Source organism: Equus asinus, chromosome 9 (assembly GCF_041296235.1).
Source record: "Equus asinus isolate D_3611 breed Donkey chromosome 9, EquAss-T2T_v2, whole genome shotgun sequence".
In the NCBI taxonomy this organism is placed as follows: domain Eukaryota; kingdom Metazoa; phylum Chordata; class Mammalia; order Perissodactyla; family Equidae; genus Equus; species Equus asinus.
The window spans coordinates 54,059,218-54,069,999 of NC_091798.1; the positions used below are offsets into that span (position 1 = coordinate 54,059,218).

General features: G+C 40.7%; 1 protein-coding gene across 1 annotated transcript in view; it reads right to left on the reverse strand.

The window, feature by feature from the left end:
* SNX2 (sorting nexin 2) overlaps positions 1-8,674 on the reverse strand; it is a 50,933-nt gene extending 42,259 nt beyond the window's left edge. Inside the window, exon 1 of the mRNA XM_014859568.3 lies at positions 8,475-8,674. Coding sequence (XP_014715054.1) covers positions 8,475-8,582 — 108 coding nt within the window. The 5' untranslated portion in view covers positions 8,583-8,674. The remainder of the gene's footprint in view (positions 1-8,474) is intronic.
* Positions 8,675-10,782: the final 2,108 nt, after the last annotated feature.

The window sequence follows — 10,782 nt, forward strand, 5'->3', positions numbered from 1 at the left end:
TAGCTAAATACTAACACTCAAAAAAAGGTCTCAAATCAATGATCCAAGCTTCTACTTGGCTGATTACCCCTCACTAGAATATAGAGTTGGGAAGACATGTACTTTCCACTATACAGATAGATTAGACATATATAACCTAAACAGCATAGAAAACAGTAAAGATATAGGAAGTTATGAGTTTTAAATGTTTATTACCTTTGTTTTTAACATAATTTATTTAATTATAAGTCTATATAGTCTAATTTCTAACAATGGCTGTGTTTACTAACCACCTTACAAAATTCCTGAAAATTTAATAATCAGTTCTTTCAAACCAGTATAAGCCAGTCCTAAGCTCGTCACTGCCTAAAATAAAAAGTGACACTAACAAGTGTTGACAAGGACATGAAACAACTGGAATTCTCATTCATTGCTGATGGGAATGCAAAATGATACAGCTGCTTTGGGAAACAGTTTGGCAGTTTTCTTTCTTTTTTTCCTTCTTTCTCTCTCTTTCATAGAATCTTTTATAATTTTATTAGATTTCAGAGATGAAATGAATGGAAACTTGACTAGAAACTAAAACAGACAAATCCAGCAGCATCCAAGGTTCCCTGGGGCCAGCTTTCAGGATTCAAACACTCAATATTACATATAAAGTGTGATTCTCTGAATAGGAGTAAAATTTTGATATTAAAATGACTTTTATGATGCTAGGAAATACAATGACATGCTTTCGTCTTAATGCATCATGGTTTTGTTTTAATGAAACCATAGATTATAGATTCTCAGACTTGGAGAATACTGTCCAAATGGATATGGTCTCAAGTTACATTATTACTACGGCCATTAACTTCTGGGACTAAAAGCAAATGACTTCACCTCCCTGTGCCTTATCTCCCTTGAACCTTTCTGGCAGAAATTTTGGCAGTTTCTTACAAAGTTAAACGTATATTTACCATACAACCCAGCAATCTTCTTTCTAAGTATTTACCCAAAAGAAATGAAAACTTTGTTCATACAAAAACCTGTACATAAATGTTTATATCGGCTTTACTCATTAATGCCAAAAACTGGAAACAGAATGTCCTTCAACAACAAACTGTGATACATACATACAAAGGAACACTAAATTCAGCAATAGAAGGGAATAAACTATTGATACATGGAACGACATCAATGAATTTCAAATGCTTTATGCTTTTAAAGTCAGACTAAAATAGATTCATACTGTATGATTCCATTGATATGACATTCTGTAAAAGACAAAACTATAGGCAGAAAAACAGATCGTGGTTGCCAGAGGCTGGGAGTGGGAGGGGTTAACTACATGAGAGGATTATTATTTTTTTTTTGTAAGGAAGATTGACCCTGAGCTAAGATTTGTGCCAGTCTTCTTCAATTTTGTATGTGGGATGCTGCCACAGCTTGACTTGATGAGCGATGTGTAGGTCTGTGCCCAGGATCCAAACCCATGAACTGCACGCCACGTAAGCAGAGAGCGCGAACTTAACCACTATGCCACCAGACTGGCCCTGAGAGAATTTTTTTGGATGATGGAAGTGTTCTATATCTTGATTGAGATGGTAGCGAACTTTACTCAACTGAGGTGAATTTTACTTCAACTATAAACTATCATCACAGGAAAAAAAACAAGAGCTCAATTTCATAGGAAAGTGGGCATTTGTAAAATTAACATTAAAGACAAATCTTATTCTTTTTTTTTTTTTAAGACTGGCACCTGAGCTAACAACCATTGCTAACCTTCTTTTTTCCCCTGCTTTTTCTCCCCATATCCCCCCAGTACATAGTTGTATATTTTAGTTGTGGGTCCTTCTAGTTGTGGCATGTGGGACGCCATCTCAACATGGCCTGACGGGTGATGCCATGTCCGTGCCCAGGATTCGAAACCAGTGAAACCCTGGGCTGCTGAAGCAGAGTGCACAAACTTAACCACTCAGCCACAGGGCCAGCCCCAGCAAATTTTATTCTTTTTAAGACAAAGTCTATGATGGGCCGGCCTGGTGGCACAGCGGTTAAGTTCATACATTCTGCTTCAGCAGCCTGGGGTTCGCGGTTCGGATCCTGGGTGCAGACATGGCACCGCTTGGCAAGCCATGCTGTGGCAGGTGTCCCACATATAAAGCAGAGGAAGATGGGCAGGGATGTTAGCTCAGGGCCAGTCTTCCTCAGCAAAAAGAGGAGGACTGGCAGCAGATGTTAGCTCAGGGCTAATCTTCCTCAAAAAAAAAAAAAAAAAGACAAAGTCTGCCCCCAAAATTGAGCATTTCTGCCTCAAGCAACTTCATAAAATAACACTTTTTACAGTCACTAAAAATAATTCATTCTAAAATCCTTAAATTTAATGGTTTCAAGGGAAAGTGGTCAACTAGAGTTATACCTCTTCATAAATCTCTCTCTAGTAACTTTTCATACTGTTACCTTTAAATACCTGGTCACAAATGTTTTTTCTCGGAAACATAGGTAATTCATAATAAAATTTTGTAAAAAATTAATACATTTAAAGTTGGAGGGGGCCAGCCCGGTGGCACAGCAGTTAAATTCTCATGTTCAGCTTCGGTGGCCCAGGGTTTGTCAGTTTGGATCCCAGGCATGGACCTACACACTTCTCAACAAGCCATGCTGTGCCAGGCGTCCCACTTATAAAACAGAGCAAGATGGGCACGGATGCTAGCTCAGGGCCAATCTTCCTCAGCAAAAAGAGGACGATTGGTGGTGAATGTTAGCTCAGGACTAATCTTCCTCAAAAAAAAGAGAAAAAAGCAAAAAAAAGGGAAAAATAAATAAATAAAGAGGTAATTGAGGTAAAAATAAACAAATAAAGTCGCAGGCCTACCTAAAGACTAGAAAACAGAATTAAGAAAACAAGTTATATACTGTTACAATCTGTTGTGTTGGGACAACAGATACTAAACTTTAGCTCCTCTTTACCAAGTCTCTTGTCTTACTCTACTTTCTCTTGATAATGTCACCAACTTTCAGGGTTTCACAGACCACCTCTATGCAATCAAGTCACTTCAGTATTCTATACTATTTCTGTACCATGTGCACATCTCAATTAGACATGTATCACCTGATATTGCAGGTATTTGTTCATACAGCTGTTTACTACATTGACCCCTTTTGGTTCATACACTCTATGAGGGCAGGAACTAGATTTCCAGAGTCTGGTTTAGCATTATCATTCAATAAATTTATGACAGATTCCCAAATTTACATCTCTAGCCCATCCAGCATTTCTAGCTGCCTGATGTTATCTTCATTGGTGTAATGTACGCCCAAGTGAAATAAACTTATAATTCCTTCTCCTAAGAATCACCTGAAGATAGGGAGGCATTTTAAGTCTTAGGATGTCTACTTTTTAACCAGCTACTACAACAATTTCCTTTTCTCCTTTATTATTTGTAGGTTCCTTTTTTTTTTTTTTAAGATTTTATTCTTTTCCTTTTTCTCCCCAAAGCCCCCCAGTACATAGTTGTATATTCTTCGTTGTGGGTCCTTCTAGATGTGGTATGTGGGATGCTGCCTCAGTGTGGTTTGATGAGCAGTGCCATGTCCGTACCCAGGATTCGAACCAACAAAACACTGGGCCGCCAGCAGTGGAGCACGCGAACTTAACCACTCGGCCATGGGGCTTGCCCCTGTAGGTTCCTTTTCGAGGCCTTCAACCTCAGACTTAAAATAGCCTCCAACTCATCAACCTATTAATGATACCTCCCACTCAAATTTATCCCTTAGACTGCTAGCACATTCATCTTCCTAGGTGATCAAGTTACTGCCATGCAAATCTTGCACAACAAATTTCAAAGTCTTTCACAATCTCACTATATAGCAAACCTATAACATCCTACATTCAGCCACTCAGAATTATTTATGGTTCCCTAGAATATGGACTGAACCTTAAGTGACCCTTGCCATTCTCCTACTTTGAAATTTCATTCCACCGTTCAAGGACTTCCCTAAATATTATCTCCTCAATGAGCTTTTCTCAGCCAACAGAGACATTTACTATTCATCTACTGTGTCAAGAACATTGACAGGATTAGAATCCCCCCCTTCCCATTTCAACGGGAGTTTCAGTGAAAACTGGTGTGTTTTCAGATCATATAATCACAGTCTGTCTGTATCAGAGTTTTCTGTATGCCTCTTTCTTATCTACTGAAGATTTTCTGTCCTCAAAGACTTGCAGTTTCTTGCTGATATCCGCACTTCCATTATCACCTAAACAGTATGGCAGAGTAAATACTCAAGTACTTACTGAAGTCAACCTATGGTACCTTCTGAGCATTTACAGCATGGGGTTACATGGTGGGAAAGGAATTCTAAGACCTTTAAGCCTCCCATCTGGAAATTTATTTGAAATGTTCTATAAACTCTATTACGTGACAATGTTGGGGAAACTGTCCTCATCTTAACTTCAGCCAACCCTTAGATTTGAAATTAGTACGAGAACCAGGTATAACCATTTATAGTCAAGTGATTTTCGACAAGGGTGCCAAAACCATCTAGTAGGAAAGAATAGTCTCTTCAACAAATGGTGCTAGAACAACTGAATTGTCACACGCAAAATAATGAAGTTGGACTCTTACGTCATATCATATAGAAAGATTAACTCAAAATGGAACAAAGACCTAAATGTAAGAGCCAAAACTATAAAACTCTCAGAAGAAAACATAGGTGTAAATCTTCATGACCTTGGATTTGGCAGGGGATTCTTATACATAACACTGAAAGCATAAGCAACAAAAAAAATACATAAAGTGGTCTTCATCAAAATTTAAAATTTGTGCTTCAAAGAACAGGAAAAGACAATCCATAAAATGGGAGAAAATATTTGCAAATCATATATTTGATAAGGAACTTGTATTCAGAATATATAAAGAATTCTTACAATTCAATAACAAAACCCAATTAAAAAATGAACACAGGATCTGAATGAACATTTCTCCAAAGATATACAAATGGCCAATAAGCACATGAAAAGATGTGTGACATCACTAGTCATCAGCAAAATGCAATCAAAACCACACTAAGATACCACTTTACGCTCATTAGGATGGGTAGAATCAAACAGTCAAATAATACCAAATGTTGGTGAGGATGTGGAGAAATTGCTATCATCACACAATAGCTGGTGGGAATTTAAAATGGTGTGGCCACTTTGGGAAACCATTCTGGTAATTCTTGAAATGACTAAACATAGAGTTACCATATGACCCAGCAATTCTACTTGTACACAAATGTTTACTGCAACATTCATAATAGACAAAACATGGAAACACCCAAATGTTCATCAACTGACAAATGGATAAACAAAACATAGTCTAGCTATATGGTGGAATATTATTTGGGCATAAAAAGGAATTAAGTACAGACTTTGAAAATACTATGCTAAATGAAAGAAGCCAGCCACAAAAGACCACATATTATACGATTTCATTCATATAAAGTCCAGAATAGAGAAGTCTATAGAGAGAGAAGGTAAATTACTGGTTGCTTAAGGTTGGGGCCATATGGTTTTGGGGGCAGGGAGTGATAGTTAAAGGGTACAGGGTTTCTTTGTGAGGTGATGAAAAGGTTCTAAAATTGACAGTGGTGATGGTTGCACATATCTGTGAATATACTAAAAACTATTAAATTATACAAAATAAATGGGTGAGCTGTAAGATATGTGAATTATATGTCAATAAAGATGTTTTAAAAAAGACCAGCCATATAATAGACATTTCCTAAGTTTATTTTTTTAAGGTGCTGTCTTATTACTCCATGCTGCTTTAGGGCAAGTACCATTTAAGCTGAGGGTTGTATCATTTAAGGAAAAAGCAGTAGCCCTAAACAATTTAAAGCCTTGCCTCTCAAGTACCAAAAAAGAACAAGTTTTTGCCAGATTTTTTCCTCTTCTCATTTGCTTCCCTGCCTCCTATGCCAGCCTCCCATCACTTTCTTGTTTCATAGTCACAACAGAAACATGTACTAGGAGTTTTAAATATGCTTTATTTACTGAAAATAGCTTTATGTAACTGTTCCTAATTTTGAAAAGAAAACAGCTTAATATTGGGTTAAAAATATACTCAGACTATACATATACACTAAATTGTGCAGTCATTACAAGCTTCACAATTATGACAATGAAGCTGTCTATAATTTGATTTTCACTTATACGGATTTCAATTGACTTTTTCCTCCATATATCCTCAAAGGAAAAAATTTCTACATGACTAACACAATTTTTAAAAATTCTGACTTGCTTTTTATTAAATTGAAAGACATTATATGTTTTACTTTCAATTTGCAGCCTAGGCAATAACTATTTTCTTAGGTAATAACCATTCAAAGCAGATGATCTGCATCAGAATTACCTAGGGCTTTGCAACTCATTGCTGTCTATGGACCAGAAGCAACATCATGACGAGAGTTCGTTAAAAATGCAGACTATTGGGCTTATCCCAGCCCTAGAGAATTCAAATACGATCTCTAGGTAACTTATGTATAAAGTTTGAAAAGCACTGACCTAGAGCACTTATTGAACACGCAGATTCCAGACAGGCAAAGGTTTAAAAAGACACTTTAAACAAGAATCCTAAGGTTTCTCCTGCACACTAAAGTTTGAGAAGCACTGTTTTGGAGTACTAAAAGAACATTCTTTTAGAGCAGTTTTGGTATACTAAGAAATACTGCTATATATCCTTCCCCACATAGTCTGAAAAGCAAACAAAAAATCTGAATTTATAAATTTCACAGTTATACTACCTTAAAATTAATAACTCAAATCTATGAAATAAGGGGCTTAGATGAACAATCAAAATCAACTTTATTTACAACTTTCACAGTACACTCACCAAGATAAATTTATTCATACTCAAAATTCCTTAGACATTTACTGAAAAAAAACCAAATACCTTATTAAAAAGTCCCATCCAAATGGGAAATACAGATTATAGCTCCTCTACTGAACTCTAAAATACCTCAATTAAACAGAATGCATAGTGTTCACTGTATTCTAGTTTACACTAGTCAGTCAACTTTGTTCTGATCCTTGCTGGTGGAAAACCTTTGTAACTCTCAAAGGCGATACAAGTCTTAGGATCCTTCATAGACCCTAACTTTCAATACATGCCAAGATAGCTGTGTAGTATGTATAAAGGGCTAAAAGCATACTAACCCCAAAAGATAATGTGTTAGGCAAGATAATTTTACTAATTCTTAGGAGTTGCTGTTTTGACAATTAATCCAGCAAGCCTTTACTAAGTGCAAATCTCCAAGATGTGAGGTACACGGAGATGATCAAGACACCAGCCCTAGCTCCCAAAAGCATATCCCCAGCCCTGAGGGGAGGTGCAGTTTGGCTGGGAACGTGCAAATGCAATTTACAGAATGTGGTCAGTGCTGAAAACGGTTCCCGGAAGTTCCCAGTTTTAGGTAACAGAATTTCAGATAATGGACATTTTAGAGTAATTTCCAATACATTTGATGCAGGTCTGAACAAGCCAAAAAAGCTGACTAAAAAGCACTTTATATGGAAGTACAGCCCGAGGTAAACAATCCTCTGGGAAATTTGTTTACATTTTAATACACAGACATACTCTTAAAATCGGGCTATGAGGTGTGTGTGCTCTCACCAAATGCAAAGCAATCAAACATGAACTGGATAGAGGAGGCCCAACACAGTTAAGCTCATAAAGGGTATTTCCTTTGACAAAAACAGGAACATTCAGCTTCAGAGATGGCTGACCAAGCGAGAAAAGAGGAAAAGGGAGTGGGGATCTGTTTTCATTTCTAACCTGGTAACTTAAAAAAAAAAAAAGCAGTTTCCTGGACTACTCCCTCCCTTCAACCTTGTATTTTATAAGCACCAGGATCCTTAAGTCTAGGAACTAAAGAAGACAGACAAAATCGGTCAAATGTATTTACCTATTAACCAGTCCCAAACACAGGCCCCTCCCTCCAGAGGAGGCAGCCGCTCGTCCAGGGCCAGGACTGGGAGAAGTCGCCCACACGCTCCCCCGACCCTCCGGCGCTCGGCGCTCGCTTCACTGCTCTCCCCTTTCAGGGCACACCTCCCTTGGGAAGGGAAGAGCAAGCACCTCTCCAAAGGGGCTGCTGAGATCGCCGTGCAGCGCTTTGCTAAGTTCTACTGGGACCTGGGCAAGACGTGCTTGGGTCGGGAAGAGGAGGTGCAAGTGACACCGGGGAAGGCCAGCTGAGCGCGGCAAGGGGGCTGCGATGCTCCGCCGGGTCCGGCCCCTCAGAGGCTCCCGGCCCGCAGGAGGGTCTCCTGAGGAGGCCTAGCTGCCCAGGCCAACTCCAGCCCACTGACAGGTCCCCGAGGTGGGGCCCGCGTCACAGGTGTCGCCCCGACCAGGTCCTCGCAATCCCGGGGGGTGGGGAGGGACAAGTCGGGACTGGAGAAAGGCACCTAAAGGTGAGACACGCGGCAGCGGCAGAGCGCAGCACCCACGGCGACGCGGTCTCACCTCTAGGGTGGAGACAGTGCTGGTGAACAGGTCCTCTCCGTCCTCCAGCTCCTCAAAGTCGGTGGGCTTCCCGTCGCCCAGCGGAGGAGGCTCCCTCTCGGCCGCCATCTTCGCTCGCCCGGACGACTGCGCGAGCGGGGCTTCGCGGAGCTGTCACGTGAGCACGCACGGCGGGGCTGGCGCCGGCGGCCCCGCCTCTCAACCCGCCTCTCACGGCCCCGCCCCCGGCCTCGTGACTGCCCACCACCCCGCCCCCCCTCCTCCGCCGCGCTCAGCTCTGCTCCGTGTCTCTCCTTCCACCTCCGCGTCTGGGTCCCGGCCACTTCACCGCCTACTTGCTGTACTGACTTTTGTGGAAGAATGTTGGATTTTTGTTATTGATCATTACTAGATCACCCTCCTAGCAGGGCTAGGTCAGACGACTTCTGTTGGCACAGCTAGTTTTAAAATCTTTAGGAAATGGAAGAGTTTGGGGACCAGTCTTTCGGTTTGGATTATACGCAGAATGAGGGCAAGATTGAAGATTAGTGAGAGACATCGCTCTAGGCTTGTTGGATAGAACTCTCTAGCATGATGGAAATGTTTTATATCAACGCCGTCCAGTAGACTAGCCATTGGCCATGTGCGACCACTGAGCACTTGAAATGTGGCTAGTGTGCCTGAGGAACTGAGGTTTTAATATTATTTAATTTTAATTAATTTTAATCTAAATAGCCACATGGGACTGGAGGCTACCTATGTGGCAGTGCTGCTCAAGATAACAAAAGGGCACTGATTAATTTGTTGTCTGAGGTTTGCTTCAATTTCATCATGAGCCACATAATATTTTTCCTTAATAAAGAGTGAGAAAGGCAGGAAAAATGAGAGGAAAATCAGTGGATGATTGATAAGAGCACCATACTCAATTCCCTCTACCAATTACTAGCTCTTCATCACGGAAGGTCTTTTAAAGCTTTCAGCTTGAATTTCCTTATCAGTAAAATGGGAATGTTACTAACCCTCCATTCGCGTGACTGCACAGGATTATCGTCAGGATCAAATGAGAAAATATGTGAAAGTATTCTGAAAGCTAAAAAGTACTATGCCAATGCAAGGTATGTTTGTGGAAAAGGAAAAGGGAGTATTGCAAATAGCAAGCTGAGGTTATCATTTTGCTGGAGAAACAAAGCCTCACAGGGGTTCTTTAGAAATTCAACACAAACCCTTAGCTTTTACTAGCCTGGGAGATAGAAGGCCTGGGTTCTACTGGCTATGTGCAAAACTTACTCAGAATCTCTGGAATTGTTTTTTAAAAAAAGTGCATTGGAGCAGAGGTGTTTCTAATCATTTGGACTTCTTCCACTTCTACATTTCTGTGATTATTATCAAGGAGCATCAACCCAAACCAGGGTTAAGTAAGTATACCAAGGTCCAAATGTTGCTTGAGTGAGTTTGAAGCATGAGCCAATTGTCACTACCATGCAGCCATCACCATTGCTTTCTAGAGGCACTCCCGTCTGCCTGTTTGGAAGAATCAGCTGTTAAGGCATATTCCCTCCACCATGTCCGGACAGGCTGAAGTCTGTCGCCAAGCAGAAGCTTTAACCTCTTTTGAAAGCTCACAGTGTGGCTTGAGGTAATTCTTCTTTGCATCCTGAATTTTTACCTGTGCCTCTGTTTATTGCTTACTACTTTCTGTCTTATGCTATGGTCATTTATATTCCCAGTTTATCTTTTTAGTGGACATCTGAATTCGTCAAAACAGAGGTCCAGCTACTTGTATCAGAGAACCACATTAAAAGTGGCTTTAAAAAATGCAGTTTGGGGGCTGGCCCAGTTGCGTAATGGTTAAGGTCATGCATGGTTCATGGTTGGGATCCTGGGCATGGACCTGCATACTGCTTATCAAGACATGCTGTGGTGGTGTTCCACACAGAAAACAGAGGAAGATTGGCACAGATGTTAGCTCAGTGACAATCTTCCTCAGGCAAAAAGAGGAAGGTTGGCAACAGACATTGGCTCAGGGCCAATCTTTTTCACTGTCCCCACCCCACCCACACACACACACAAATGCAATTTAATTATCCCTCGTGTAGGACCATGAATGCTCCATGAGATTATCCAGGGATTGCAGGCTCTTTCTGTTGTTCTGCCCTCCCCGGGCGCGTAATCTCTTCCTCATGCTCCAAGATGGCTCACCACCACAACCACATTCCCGCTGGCACAGAAGGAGTAAATGGGATATGGAAGGATATCCCCTCCCCTTTAAGGGCACTGTCCAGAAATTGCACATACCACTTCTGTTCACGTCCCTTTGATCAGCTCATTA